The sequence below is a fragment of the Nerophis lumbriciformis genome, linkage group LG11 (assembly GCF_033978685.3).
Source record: "Nerophis lumbriciformis linkage group LG11, RoL_Nlum_v2.1, whole genome shotgun sequence".
Taxonomy (NCBI): Eukaryota; Metazoa; Chordata; class Actinopteri; order Syngnathiformes; family Syngnathidae; genus Nerophis; species Nerophis lumbriciformis.
In genome coordinates this window covers 30,871,993-30,887,181 of record NC_084558.2, presented here as the reverse complement: position 1 = coordinate 30,887,181, position 15,189 = coordinate 30,871,993, and the positions used below count along the sequence as shown (strand labels likewise).

Here is a 15,189-nt window from a genome sequence, read left to right as displayed (position 1 = left end):
CATACACATATATAAACATACATACATACACACACATATACATACATATACACAGTTCGTCAGCCCCGACAGCCATCACGCGCGCGCGCTGCCACCAGTCACAACATCAGCCACACCCCTGCACCAGACCCAGCAGCCACGGGCGCCCACACCACAAACAAACGGCAGCAGAAACAGCAGCCGCAATAACCCCAGACAGCCAGCACCAGCCAATCAAATCAAAGCGATCAAAGAAAAACTGCGACCAGCAACCACACGCCACCAGGGCCACGGAGACCAGCCGGCGCCAGCCCGCCGGTCAGCCCGAACGCCAACACGCAAACAAGAGACACCAACAACCCCCCCAACCAAAAGGCCCCCCACCCCAACCCAAACCCGCACAAACACACCACCGCCCAAACAACCGGGACACAGCATCCAGACCAGACACGGGGGCTGCGCCGCCACCACACCAAGTCACCGACAGAGACCCAACAGCGCAAGGTCGGGCCACACGGGCACGGACCCCATCCAACAGGAAGTGAGACCCGCGCGACGCCACACACAAATAAATAATAAGATTTAAAAAAAATGAAATAAAATAAAATAAAAAAATAAAATAAAAAATAAAATTTAAAAAATAAAATAAAATAAAAATGAGTAATAATAAAAATAAAAATAATAAATACATTAAAAATAAAAAATATATATATAACAATAATAAATGAATAAAAGCCTGGCAGGCCACATTATATATCAATATAGATCAATACAGTCTGCAGGGATACAGTCCGTAAGCACACATAATTGCATTTCTTTATGACAAAAATAAATAAATAAAATAAAAAATCGTCCGGGGGAGCATTTCATTTCGTCCCGTGCATTTTTTTTACCGACCCCGGGACGACGGGACTACATTAATCTCAAACCCTGGAAGTTACATTTTATTGTTTGCATTATTTGTTTCAGCATTACACTTTGAAGATGGTCCCTCAGCTCTTTGACAGCTTTGGCTCTTTTTCAGATCAGCAGACGGACTCTAAGTCTTTCTTATTTACAGTATATATAAACGCTTCTCATTTCTATTCAGACTTCCATATACATTTAATTTCCTTAACGGCTTGCCATAATATATATATATATATATATATATATATAAGCCAAATTATACTTTAATTCAAGTACCTAAGTAATATTTCCAGGGCTTGAATTTACAACCATTTTAGTCACATATATGCCCAAAATGTAATCTGTGCAACTTCAAAATATTTGGAACAAACAATTATTGTATTGTGAGCGAAAGTCGTGGCATTAGCCTCTAAGTTGTGAATTAATAACATAGAGACTAATGCCATGACTTTCATTGTGTTTCAGTGTATCTTGAAGGATCATGCAAGTAATTGTTTCTTGTTGATGCTGTAAACAAAATGTCACTCTGCAAACCCATGTTTGTTGTTGTATTGAACACAGATTGAAAATAAACCGACTGAAATAATAATAATAACAATGAATAATTTCTAAGTCTTTGTTAGCCGTTTGTGAAGTTTTGTGCTCTGCGCTACGTTCGCTCACATCCTGTGCATCTCCTGGGGGCTAAGCCCCCCTGTCCTTAAAAGCTAGTGACGCCCCTGGGGGCGATAATACTCCGTTTTTTTTATTTTTTATTTACCCCTTGTTTATGTTTATATTCTCGTTCCCTTTTACTCCTAAAAAGCATTTTTTATACAAAACATTCATTAAACATTCAAATATCACAGAACATGACGTCGCAAAGCTTTGTCGTAAAAAATAAATAAATGCAAGTCTAGAAAGTGACGTACCTACGCGCATGCGTAAACCGATCGTGTCTTCCGGTGCCGATGAGTTGGGAAAACCAGCACCAACAGAATGGAGACGGAACAATGCCTACATTTGTTTCGTAACACTAAACACAAGTCAACGACGGAAGGTTCGTCACTTTTGTGCTTTGTTTAAAATGTGTTATTGAAGGAACTCGACGCTAAGCGAATGCTAGATAAAAATCCACGCAGCTAGCTCCTAGCCGCAGCTAGCTCCTCATGCTACCGTGCTCATTGCTTTATAGCTAAAGTAATTATACAACACTCTTCATCGTTTTGCGCTTGATGTAAAATTTACAATATAATGACGAACTAGTTTGTGGAAAAATTAAGTGATAGAGTCCATGAACGTAATATGAATGTGATATTTACGGTGGCTGATAGGGGCAAACGCGCAGCAACTTCCAGGCCACCGTACTTAAGGGATCTTTAAATCATGGTCCCCAAACTACGGCCCGCGGCCCGGATACGGCCCCCCAGCGTCCAAAATCCGGCCTGCGGGAAGTCCCAAGTTAAAAAATTTTTTTTGTGTTATAATTTTTTTAAATTTGTCCTTACTAGTCCATTTTCTACCGTCTCCTACCCACTCAGGTAAATCATATTGTCTAAAAATGCATTTTACCATCGATAACGTGACATGCAGCAAGTGCACTCTTTAAGTCAATTAGTGCGCGAGGAATATATATGTATGAATATACATATATATATATATATATATATATATATATATATATATATATATATATATATATATATATATATATTATATATATATATATATATATATATATATTATATATATATATATATATATATATATATATATGTATACACACATATATATATATATATACACACACACACATATATATATATATATATATATATATATATATATATATATATATATAATATAGAGCGTGGCCCCCAGCCAAATTGTTTTACCCCAATGCGGCCCCGGAGTCAAAAAGTTTGGGGACCCCTGATCTAAATTATATGGTTCTAAAACACATGGCACATATATGGCTTGTAAAATGAATATAAACAACTCAGGGCGACAAACCAAGCAGTCCAGTTGCCAACGATTGAACGCCCTGAGATGACAACGACCTGGATTGATTGATTGATTGATTGAAACTTTTATTAGTAGATTACACAGTACAGTACATATTCCGTATATTGACCACTAAATGGTAACACCCGAATAAGTTTTTCAACTTGTTTAAGTTGGGGTCCACGTTAATCAATTCATGGATGAATGAGAACCTTCATAGGAATGAATATACTGCAAGTTTTATTTTGGAAATAAATATTTTGCAGATTTTTCAGAGCTCTTTTTAAATTTAAATATACATTACAAGGTCTAAAATCATGACACATAGATGGTGCCTAGTTTTTTCTAGTACAAGACGTTGCTGCGTGTTTGCCCCTATCGGCCACCGTAATAAAGCTATTAAAAATGTTTTCTGAATAAACGGCAACATATTCCATCCATCCATCCATTTTCTACCACTTGTCCCTTTCGGGTCGTGGGGGGTGCTGTAGCCCAGTGTTTTTCAACTACTGTGCCGTGAGATACAGTCTGGTGTGCCGTGGGAGATGATCTAATTTCACCTATTTTTGGTAAAAATATTTTTTGCAAACCAGTAATTATAGTCTGCAAATGATGTGTTGTTGTTGAGTGTCTGTGCTGTCTAGAGCTCGGCAGAGTAACCGTGTAATAATCTTCCATATCAGTAGGTGGCAGCAGGTAGCTAATTGCTTTGTAGATGTCAGAAACAGCGGGAGGCAGCGTGCAGATAAAAGGGTATCTAATGCTTAAACCAAAAATAAACAAAAGGTGAGTGCCCCTAAGAAAAAGGCATTGAAGCTTAGGGAAGGCTATGCAGAACAAAACTAAAACTGAACTGGCTACAAAGTAAACAAAAACAGAATGCTGGACGACAGCAAACACTTACTGTGGAGCAAAGACGGCATCCACAATGTCCATCCGATCATGACATGACAATCGACAATGTCCCCACAAAGAAGGATAAAAACAAAGTAGATGCGGGAAATATCGCTCAAAGGAAGACATGAAACTGCTACAGGAAAATACCAAAAAAAGAGAAAAAGCCACCAAAATAGGAGCGTAAGACAAGAACTAAAACACTACACACAGGAAAACAGCAAAAAAAACTCAAAATAAGTCAGGGTGCGATGTGACAGGTGGTGACAGTACACCTACTTTGAGACAAGAGCTATAGTGATTCATGCTTGGTTATGGTTTAAAGTCATATCCAACAATTGCGACAACGACTTTTTACTGTCAACTGAGTTTTGTTTTTTTAATGATTTCTGCTGGTGGTGTGCCTCCAGATTTTTTCAACGCAAAAAATGTGCCTTGGCTCAAAAAAGGTTGAAAAACACTGCTGTAGCCTATCTCAACTGCATTTAGGTGGTAGGCGGGGTACACCCTGGACAAGTCGCCACCTGGACCAGATGACATTCACACTCACATTCACATTAATTTTGACAAATTAGACTTGTAGGATATTATTTGAAACATTAACACACTATGTCTTTTTGGGACGTTATAATGTACATTCATAACGCTATTTGAAATTAAAACTAAAAATATTTCTGAGAAAAAAAATATTTTTTCAAAATAAGACATTTTATTCATTTTTCCTGTGCACTCCTCTCAGCATCACCTGTTGAAAATGCAAATTGTTAGGTTCCCTGCTCAGAGCACAGATTTTATTTACAGTGGTTAGAAAGATCTCTCATTTGCGCTTCATTTTTGAGTCATTGAGCCGATATCTCTGAATGTGCCAATCTCTTTCTAACTTTGCCTTAATATTTTCATACACAGAAATGATCTAAAACCACAATTTACACAACCTTATAAAACAAATACAATGGGGAAATACTGCAATTACATAAACACATCAGTATTAGAACATTTGCATGACAGAAATGTGACAAGTTGATGGAAGGAAACAAAACAGAAGTTTCTAGAAACAGGGAAGCCAAACCTGAGCGTCCATCTTGGATTTCATTCTAATGCAGATTCCTATTTATTCAATTGTTTGTTGTGGCCTGCCATGAATACATATGGACCGCCACAAACAGATTTGTTAATTTTAAATTTGTATGCATCATGGCCAAATATGCAAATTGGACAATGCAACTCAATGCCACATATATTCTGTAGTCCTATGGGTTGTGCTAACATTAGATTTTTTAATCGATTGAGCTCTGAAATTGTAAGATATTAGGATCAACACCTTTTTTTGCCAAAAGTCAGCCAAATGTCTACTGGGCATCTCGCTCAAAGACGAACCTCCCACTGGTCCGTCTCCCCTGGTAGCCTGGCTAACTTTTGTTTGGCGTTTTGTGATTTATGGTTCGGATCAATTGTATTGAGCATTTGAATGTTGCTGTGTTTGCCCCCGTCAGGATATTTTATTGACAAGAACGTGTGTCTGTCAGTTTTACCTGCAGATGTAAGAAAGGTGATTGTTGGTGAAGACCAACAGCAGGGTTGGATCTCCAGGCTGGAACAGCAGGAAGACATGGAAGAGGAAGAGGGGGAGGCTGACGTCAGCAAGTCCCATGTGAAGAGTGAGGAAGAGCAAGCCGAGTGGTCACAGCATCATCACAGAGAGGAGGAGACGCTGAGGTATCGCGATGCTCTCGCGGGAGGAAAACCTTTTTCTTGCTCGCTTTGTGGCAAAAGCTTTTCTCGCAAAGGACACCTGATCACGCACACACGAACACACTCCGGAGAGAAAACATTTACTTGCTCAGTGTGCGGCAGAAACTTCTCAGATAAGAGCAACATGATGACACACACGAGGACGCACTCTGAGGAAAAACTTTTCACTTGCTCTGTTTGCGGCAAAGGATTCTCTGTCAAGAGATATTTGGTGTCCCACATGAGGATACACACGGGAGAAAAACCTTATTCTTGCTCAGTGTGCAACGCAGATTTCAGTTACCGCATGTCGCTAGTGCTGCACATGAGAACGCACACCGGAGAGAAACCTTTCACTTGCTCGGTTTGCGCAAAAGGTTTCTGCCAGAAGGGACAGCTAAGAGCACACATGAGGACGCACACGGGAGAAAAACCTTTTCCCTGCTTGTTCTGTGGGGAACTGTTCTCTCAGAAAGGACACATGATGTCTCATGCGAGAACACACTCGGGAGAAAAACCCTTTACATGCTCATTTTGCGGGAAGGCTTTCTCCGATAAGCGAAACATGACAATACACACGAGAAGTCATGCTGATGAGAAGAAGTGTGTGTGTGATGGATGATGGCAACCTTTGACCTCTGGTGACAACCACATGATGCTGACAGAAGATGACAACTTCCATGAATAGCGCCAGCAGACATCTGCATCTCTATGTAGATTTTCCCTACATATGTTTCAAGATTAGTCATCATGTGATCCTAAATAAAGTCCTGAAACTCTGGCAAATCAACACATGCACATTCTGTTTTTATGTGAGCTTATTTATATACTTATAATCGAACACCACAAAAGATAGCAAATTATGCGGAAAGTAGAAGCTAAACAAAGATTATCAAAATGATTTACTATTCTTATTCAAAAATAAATGCTGCTGCATATAGTTTTTCATAAATACATGATCTACACGTTGATACTTGCATATTGATTGTAAAACTCACCTTGTTAGCCGTAATTGCGATGGGTTGCATATGATGTCACATCCGTTTTCTTCTTCGCGGCTTAATTCACACGATGGTCAAGCAGCTTGAGTGTAGCATTAAATTAAGAGAGAGTGAATGGAGACTTTGATCAGAAAACGCTGTAATGCTGTTTTGTTCTGGGGTGTTCCAGTTGTTCATACGGAGAGATGGGAAATAGCTTTCATAGAGGCCCTAAAGAAGTGGCTCATAAAGGTAATGAAGTCAGGGAAAAACAAAAGTGCGTTAAAGGAAATGACTTTTAAAAATATCACTTTCCCCACCTTGTGGAATACAATCAGACCGCTTGTGTCTGCAACGATCACTTTGTAAAATGTTAGTTTGGAGTTTGCATGTTCTCCCCATGACTGCCTGGGTTTTTTTCGGGTACTCCGGCTTCCTCCCACCTCCAAAGACATGCACCTGGGGATAGGTTGATTGGCAACACTAAATTGGCCCTATAGTGTGTGAATGTGAGTGTGACTGTTGTCTGTCTATCTGTGTTGGCCCTGTGATGAGGTTGCGACTTGTCCAGGGTGTACACCGCCTTCCGCCCAAATGCAGCTAAAATAGGCTCCAGCACCCCCCGCGACCCCGAAACGGACAAGCGGTAGAAAATGAATGGATGAACATTTGATTTGTTTGAGAAACTTTCTGTGATGCAATCAAGTTTATTCTGTACTATTAGTAGTGTTGGAGAGCAGAACTAAACGTACAGAAAGGGCAATAGATCGCATGAGTTGTTTGTTATTTTGTGGTTGTTATGCCTAAATATAAACCTGCTTGTGCAAATAAACTAATGTCATGTTAAGTCCTAGTAATAAATATTGTAATTGTTGGTACAATCTACCATATTTTTGTTGCCGATTTTCATAACAGAAACTAAACGCTTAGTTGTGCAGGAAACCAAGTGCTTTATTCGACACGGATGACCACATTATAGCGTCTTTGGTGCTATTTGTTAGCATCAAGCAAATATCCTTAATAGTATTAATAAACTAGATGAATACATCTCTTGTAGGCTCAACAGCATATACTGAATCTTAATATCGCTAGCAAACATTGCTGAACAACAGGGACATATACAGCTAAATAATGAAATAAAATATGAACTTCCCAGCATAAAATAACTACAAACAAGAATTGTAGATTCGATTAATGTTTGTAGCAGGAAATCAACTTCAAACGTATCCTTTTCTCATTAGCGTCACGATCACAGCAGCACGGCACTCGTTATGTCAATTAAACACAAAGATGGACTTATCCATATAAATCCATTTTTGTCTTTCACAGATGAATGTTTAATTATGTAAAGACATGATGTGCCTTAAATGTTTCTTGTCTAAATACCGTAAGTGTGAAGTGAGGTAGCAGTAACATCTTGGTGATGAAAAATGATTTAAATCTTTTTAACAAATATTTTTCATTAGAGTATAAAAATTCCACTACATCCCATTTTGAATATGTTTTCATGATTGCTTTTATATTTGCCTCTAAACCTTTAAAAATATGCCTACATCTACAAGGATTCAGGTAAATAAACAATTGCGTACTAGGGGCTCTAGACCAGTGTTTTTCAACCTTTTTTGAGCCAAGGCACATTTTTGGCGTTGAAAATATCCAGAGGCACACCACCAGCAGAAATCATTAAAAAAACGAAACTCAGTTAACAGTAAAAAGTCGTTGTCGCAATTGTTGGATATGACTTTAAACCATAACCAACTATGTATCACCATAGCTCTTGTCTCAAAGTAGGTCTACTGTCACCACCTGTCACATCACGCCATTTTTTGCTGTTTTCCTGTGTGTAGTGTTTTGGTTCTTGTCTTGCGCTCCTATTTTGGTGGCTTTTTCTCTTTTTTTGGTGTTTCATGTCTTCCTTTGAGCGATATTTCCCGCATCTACTTTGTTCTAGCAATCAAGAATATTTCAGTTGTTTTTATCCTTCTTTGTGGGGACATTGTTGACTGTCATGTCATGTTCGGATGTACATTGTGGACGCCATCTTTGCTCCACAGTAAGTCTTTGCTGTCGTCCAGCATTCTGTTTTTGTTTACTTTGTAGCCAGTTCAGTTTTAGTTTCGTTCTGCATAGCCTTCCCTAATCTTCAAGCCTTTTCTTAGGGGCACTCACCTTTTGTTTATTTTTGGTTTAAGCATTAGACACCTTTATACCTACACGCTGCCTCCCGCTGTTTCCGACATCTACAAAGCAATTAGCTACCTGCTGCCACCTACTGATATGGAAAAGTATTACACGGTTACTCTGCCGAACTCTAGACAGCACCGACACTCAACAACAACACTTAATTTGCAGACTATAATTACTGGTTTGCAAAAAATATTTTTTAACCCAAATAGGTGAAATTAGATAATCTCCCACGGCACACTAGACTGTATCTCATGGCACAGTGGTTGAAAAACACTGCTCTAGAGCAGTGGTTCTCAAATGGGGTACGTGTACCCCTGGGGGTACTTGAAGGTATGCCAAGGGGTACGTGAGATTTTTTTTAAATATTCTAAAAAATAGCAACAATTCAAAAATTCTTTATAAATATATTTATTGAATAATACTTCAACAAAATATGAATGTAAGTTCATAAACTGAACATCACATCAAGTAGGCTATTCCATTCATTACAATGCAACAATGCAGTATTCAGTGTTGACAGCTAGATTTTTTGTGGACATGTTCCATAAATATTGATGTTAAATATTTCTTTCTTTGTGAAGAAATGTTTAGAATTAAGTTCATGAATCCAGATGAATCTCTATTACAATCCCCAAAGAGGGCACTTTAAGTTGATGATTAATTCTATGTGTAGAAATCTTTATAAATCACCTGTTTATTTTTTAACAAGTTTTTAGTTATTCTTATATCTTTTTTTCCAAATAGTTCAAGAAAGACCACTACAAATTAGCAATATTTTGCACTGTTATACATTTTAATAAATCAGAAACTGATGACATAGTGCTGTATTTTACTTATTTATCTCCTTTTTTCAACCAAAAATGTTTTGCTCTGATTAGGAGGTACTTGAATTAAAAAAATGTTCACAGGGGGTCAGGGGCGCCGAAAGGGGGGGTAAAAGAGACGGATTCTAGGGGCCCATGATGGAGGGGGGCCCAGAGAGGCCCCTATAATGATGATGAAATTATAATACAGAAAAAATAATGACACTGTGTTGGGGGCCCTGTAAAGATTCTTTTCATGGGGCCCAAAATCCCTAGCGGCGCCCCTGCAGGGGGTACATCACTGAAAAAAGGTTGAGAACCACTGCTCTAGACCATCGCCTGAAACCCGGAAGTGCCCGGATGTGCCTCGTGTTCACGTGATTGCAACCCACCTAGTTCTATTTTTAAAAAAAGCAGTTTCACCACATGTTCATTTTATTTTGAAAAGGCAGCGGCACGAGAATATGTATTTTCTTGTTAGCTGCAAAGTACACTGTCAAGCTGGACTTGTCATTTGACCCAAGCGCTCACGTGACAATTTATTGGTCTTATTTCAAAATAAAATGTATTGCCTTCCCTTTTTGATTAAAAATGTATCACATAATAGATTTTACCCGTACATTATGATAAACCATAGATATATTAATAACCAATCCGAATATATTAACCGTAACGGTGGTTTAACGATGTGACAAGAACGCTGTTGGTTCCCGGTGTTTATTTTATTTTGAAAAAATGAGAGATACAGAACATGTACTTCCTTGTAATGGATGACGAAGGAGTCCACTGTCACAAGTGATCACAATCGATCATTGTAAACTAAGAAGAAATGGAAAGACGTGTGCAATTGAGTTTACGTTTTCAACCTAATTCGAAAGCGGAAGGTTTGTAATCGCTGCATTCTCAAATTGTGTTTTATGAGCACAGTGGATACCCAGTGCTATGCTAAGGCTAGCTAAACGGCGACTAATATTTTTAGCCGTAGCTGTACGTGCAACATGTGTAATAACTCTTTATTGAACGCTTATTTATATTTATTCACACATGCATACACACCGTGTTTGTAATGCATCCATAGACTACGTTTACAATTCCCCCGGGATTAGGAAAATGTTTCTCATTTTTACCACAAAAGATAACCATAAATATAACACATAAATATTAGGGCTGTCACTTGGTTACTTTTTAAAATCAGTTTAATCACACTCTTGAACTTTGGTTAATCATGATTAATCACAGTTTCCCATTTGCTTGCATAAGTCAAATTTGCTTAAGAAAATACTCCAATATTTGGATACAAATGCAATCATGTCATACGGGAATGTTTATAAATGTTTTACTGAACTGCAAGTCATTGATTTGCTCAAAACTTGGTGACAGTAAGTATAGTAAGAATTAAGTGTTCATTTTGAAAGTCTTAGCTATAATGTTTGCTTGCTTGATTGATTGATTGAAACGTTTATTAGTAGATTGCACAGTACAGTACATATTCCGTACAATTGACCACTAAATGGTAACACCCCAATAAGTTTTTCAACTTAGATCAATTGTCCCTTTAATCAATTCATGGTCTTACATATTGTACATTACCTTTTGCATTATATTATTAATATTATTATGTGTTGTCTATCTTGTACTTTTTTTTATGTCATTGCCTGAAATAAATGAATAAATGAAAAAAAATTTGAATGAATGAAATGAAATGTAGCAGACTAGGTATAGATGTGAAGTGAATTATATTTATATAGCGCTTTTCTCTAGTGACTCAAAGCGCTTTACATAGTGAAACCCAATATCTAAGTTACATTTAAACCAGTGTGGGTGGCACTGGGAGCAGATGGGTAAAGTGTCTTGCCCAAGGACACAACGGCAGTGACTAGAATGGTGGAACCTGCAACCCTCAAGTTGCTGGCACGGCCACTCTACCAACCGAGTTATACCGCCCCATGTACACTATATTAATAGATAATGTAAGAAAGGCCTCATTACACGATGTTACATAGTTTATCATTTACATCTGCATTTATTCTCTCCCTAGTTTAACCAGTTATTTTACCAAGCATTTTTACTTTTTTAGACGACAGCGCTGGTCTTTTTTTAATTAGCTCAGTTTTATCCCAAGTTTCGTGGGAGTTTGTTTTGAAGGGCGCAAAGCACACCATGCAAAGCACACCACATACAAATACACTGGGGTGTCACGTGATCATTGCATGTGCAATGTGTGCCACCTTCTGGCGGTCAAAACAAACACTGTGATTAATTTTCTTTTTTTTTTTTTTATTAATCACATGCGTTAACCTGTTAACCTAATGTTATCAGTCTGTGTGTCATAATTTTATTCCTTTATTTATTCATGTCGTGTGTGTCTGTGCCTCAGCTTTACCATCAGACGTGTTCAAAGTGATCGTTGGTGAAGACCAGCAGCAGGAGTGCAGCTCCAGGGTGGAGCAGGAGGAGCCACAACCCCCCCACATCAAGGAAGAAGATGAGGAGGCTCACGTCGCCAAGATCCGTATGAAGAGTGAAGGTGATGAAGAGCAAGCTCAGTCGTCTCAACTTCATCGTCGCAGCCGAGACCGCCGGGAAGGAGCTGAAGCAGACCGTCATTCAGGTCCGCTCTCGGATTCTGAGGACACCGACTCTAATGACGATTCCAAAGTGGACAAAAAGCAGTTCCGCTGCTCTGAATGTGACAAAATATTCGCCAATAAGTATCAGCTGGTCTACCACATTAGAACGCACACCGGAGAAAAGATCATCTGCTGTGTGTGCGGCAAGGACTTCTCCAGCAAGAGCAATCTGAGGACCCACATGAGGACGCACTCGGGGGAAAAACCGTTCACTTGCACTGTTTGCGGCAAAGGATTCTCAGTCAAGAGATATTTGATGTCCCACATGAGGACACACACAGGGGAAAAACCTTATTCCTGCTCGGTGTGCAATGCAGATTTCAGTTACCGCATGTCGCTGGTGCTGCACATGAGAACGCACACCGGAGAGAAACCTTTCTCTTGCTCGGTGTGCGCCAAGAGTTTCTGCCAGAAGGGACAGCTGAGGGCGCACATGAGGACGCACACGGGAGAAAAACCTTTTTCTTGCTCGTTCTGCGGGAAGACTTTCTCCGAACGGGGACACATGATCTCACACGTGAGAACGCACACCGGGGAGAAACCGTTCTCCTGCTCGCTGTGTGGGAAGCTGTTTGCCACGAAGAGGAATATGATAATACACACGAGGACGCACACTGGAGAGACACCTTTCAGTTGCACTGTGTGTCACAAAAGATTCCCACACAAGTACCAGATCACCAGACACAAGTGCTTGTGTGACAGCAGCAGCAGTCAATGACAGCTGGGCATGTCTTCACAAAGTTTTTGTACTCAAATGAAGTAACTTCTAATGACGTACTCACAATTTGCCGTTCGTATCGTGATGGACTTTGGCGCAATTCCCGCTCTCGTGCTTTTATAATGCAATTTCCCTGACTTTGGATATTATTTCCACTCTCACGTTGAGTCTTTCTGTTTATTACCACTGGAAAAACAGGAGGTTCTCATTACCGTATTTTCCGGGCTATAGAGCACACGGGTATTTAAGCCTCACCCACCAAATTTTAGAAGAATTAAATATTTTAACACATATTAGTCTCACCAAACTATAAGCCGCAGATACATACCGGTACAAAATATTTTTTTAATGTTTATTCACATACCTTAATTGTTTCCAAACAGTGCCTGTCACAGGGTAGTAAAACGGCTGATAAAAAAAAAAACAGAAGTCATTGTCATGGACCCACTAGCTGCAGAAACTAGCTCTCCAATCAGCTAAACAGATTTAACAACTCCACTGTGACGTTTTGGTGAATTTACCAAACTGAAACAACACAAAAAAGAATGTCATTGTAAGTTATCAATACTTAATACACAGACACTTGTAAACGTGTTAGCATATTGCTTAGGCTAACAACACTGGCTTGATTACATTACAATCGCACACACACATGCGTGAAAACATTCCTACAGACATCACACATGAGATGGTTTAGTAAGTATGACTTGTTTTAGTTATATTGTAAACTTACAACCGTTGCTTGGAGTGATGAATGAAGAATCCTTTGCGAGCCAAAATGCTATATATCATACCTTCTCAAATAGTCGGGTGAGGCGTGTAACCTCGGGTAACATGCTTTTTTTGTCATACCAGAATATGATGACGTGTATGTAACATACGGCTTCACTGTAACCACGGTAGGAGGCGAGGAAATGCTGGTGTGTTGTTTCCTTTAATGTTAATAAAATTACAAAGTTATGCAGAGGTGTAATTAAAAAAAAAATTATAGACAAATTATACTATTCATAGTCACAGTGGAAAGTGGGGGGGGGGGGGGGGGGGGGGGGGGGGCGCATAATATTTTCTTCTCCCTCTTGGGGGTGTAATAGAAAATAATTGAGAAGCACTGCTATAGATGAATACCGTATTTTTCAGAGTATAAGCCGCACCCGCCGAAAATGCATTATAAATAAGGAAAAAAACATCTATAAGTCGCACTGGAGTATAAGTCACATTTTTTGGGAGAAATGTATTTGATAAAACCCAACACCAAGAATAGACATTTGAAAGGCAATTTAAAATAAATAAAGAATAGTGAACAACAGGCTGAATAAGTGTACGTTATATGACGCATAAATAACCAACTGAGAAGGTGCCTGGTATGTTAACTTTACGGTAAGAGTCATTCAAATATCTAGAACATAGAACATGCTATACGTTTACCAAACAATCTGTCACTCCTAATCGCTAAATCCCATGAAATCTTATACGTCTAGTCTCTTACGGGAATGAGCTAAATAATTTGATATTTTACGGTAATGTGTTAATAATTTCACACATAAGTCGCTCCTGAGTATAAGTCGCACCTCCGGCCAAACTATGAAAAAAACTGCGACTTATAGTCCGAAAAATACGGTACTTCCACAGGGTTTAAAGCAGGGGGGAAAAGTAGTGGCATATAGTCCGGGAAATATGGTATTTACTGGGAGGTTCAACGGCATCAAATTAAAATGAGTCAGAAGTTATAAATGTAGGGATGTTTTTTTTAACTTTTGGATAATGTTCTTTGTATTTAATTTCCATTATGAAATATAGTGGTTATCATTAGTAACTAGTGAGGAGCGATTGGGACTCGCCCACGTGGACTCATCCCCAGACCACCTCTTCCAAACCGTGTCAAAGGAGGGGAAATGTGCCGTACTTGAGCACGTGTCAGTGCACTCACTCTTGCTAAATGCCCTAAAATAAAGTAATCCTGTCATGTGATGTAAATGTTTGTTCTTGTCACTCAATAAAAACTTTGTCTCAGTCGTCCCACTTCATACTTGCACTTAGTCTTTTGAGTGAATAAGTGCATTTACACTCTATTCACAGTACAGCAAAATGCAGTGCATTGTCGGCAACCGGATATTGCACTCAAAATGGTGAGTGCAGTCATGAACACTTACCACACGCAGGTGTTGCTGTCTTGGCTACAAGCTGAAGGGGAGAGACTAACTTGAAATGATGCTGGCTGAGGAACAACCCTTGAACAAAAGAAGAGGGTTAACACCACAAGCATAAGGTGTATTTAGCCATTTGGGGGCCCAAGGCAAACCTAGTCATTGGGGCACATTCCATTAGAAAAACAACATTGTAATTTAGACTTGTCCAGGGTGTACCCCGCTTTCTGC

At 39.2% G+C, this 15,189-nt stretch overlaps 2 protein-coding genes across 2 annotated transcripts; both read left to right on the top strand.

The window, feature by feature from the left end:
* The first annotated feature begins 1,808 nt into the window (after nt 1-1,808).
* On the top strand, nt 1,809-6,316 carry LOC133610178 (uncharacterized). The gene is made up of 2 exons (XM_061966262.2): nt 1,809-1,927; nt 5,292-6,316. The coding sequence occupies exons 1-2, from the start codon at nt 1,867-1,869 to the stop codon at nt 6,116-6,118; spliced, it is 888 nt and encodes a 295-aa protein (XP_061822246.2). The 5' UTR covers nt 1,809-1,866; the 3' UTR covers nt 6,119-6,316.
* A 3,918-nt stretch (nt 6,317-10,234) lies between these two features.
* LOC140679147 (uncharacterized) lies at nt 10,235-13,837 on the top strand. The gene is made up of 2 exons (XM_072914116.1): nt 10,235-10,350; nt 11,844-13,837. Exons 1-2 carry the CDS (start codon nt 10,296-10,298, stop codon nt 12,812-12,814), a joined length of 1,026 nt encoding a protein of 341 aa, XP_072770217.1. The 5' UTR covers nt 10,235-10,295; the 3' UTR covers nt 12,815-13,837.
* The last annotated feature ends 1,352 nt before the right edge of the window (nt 13,838-15,189 follow it).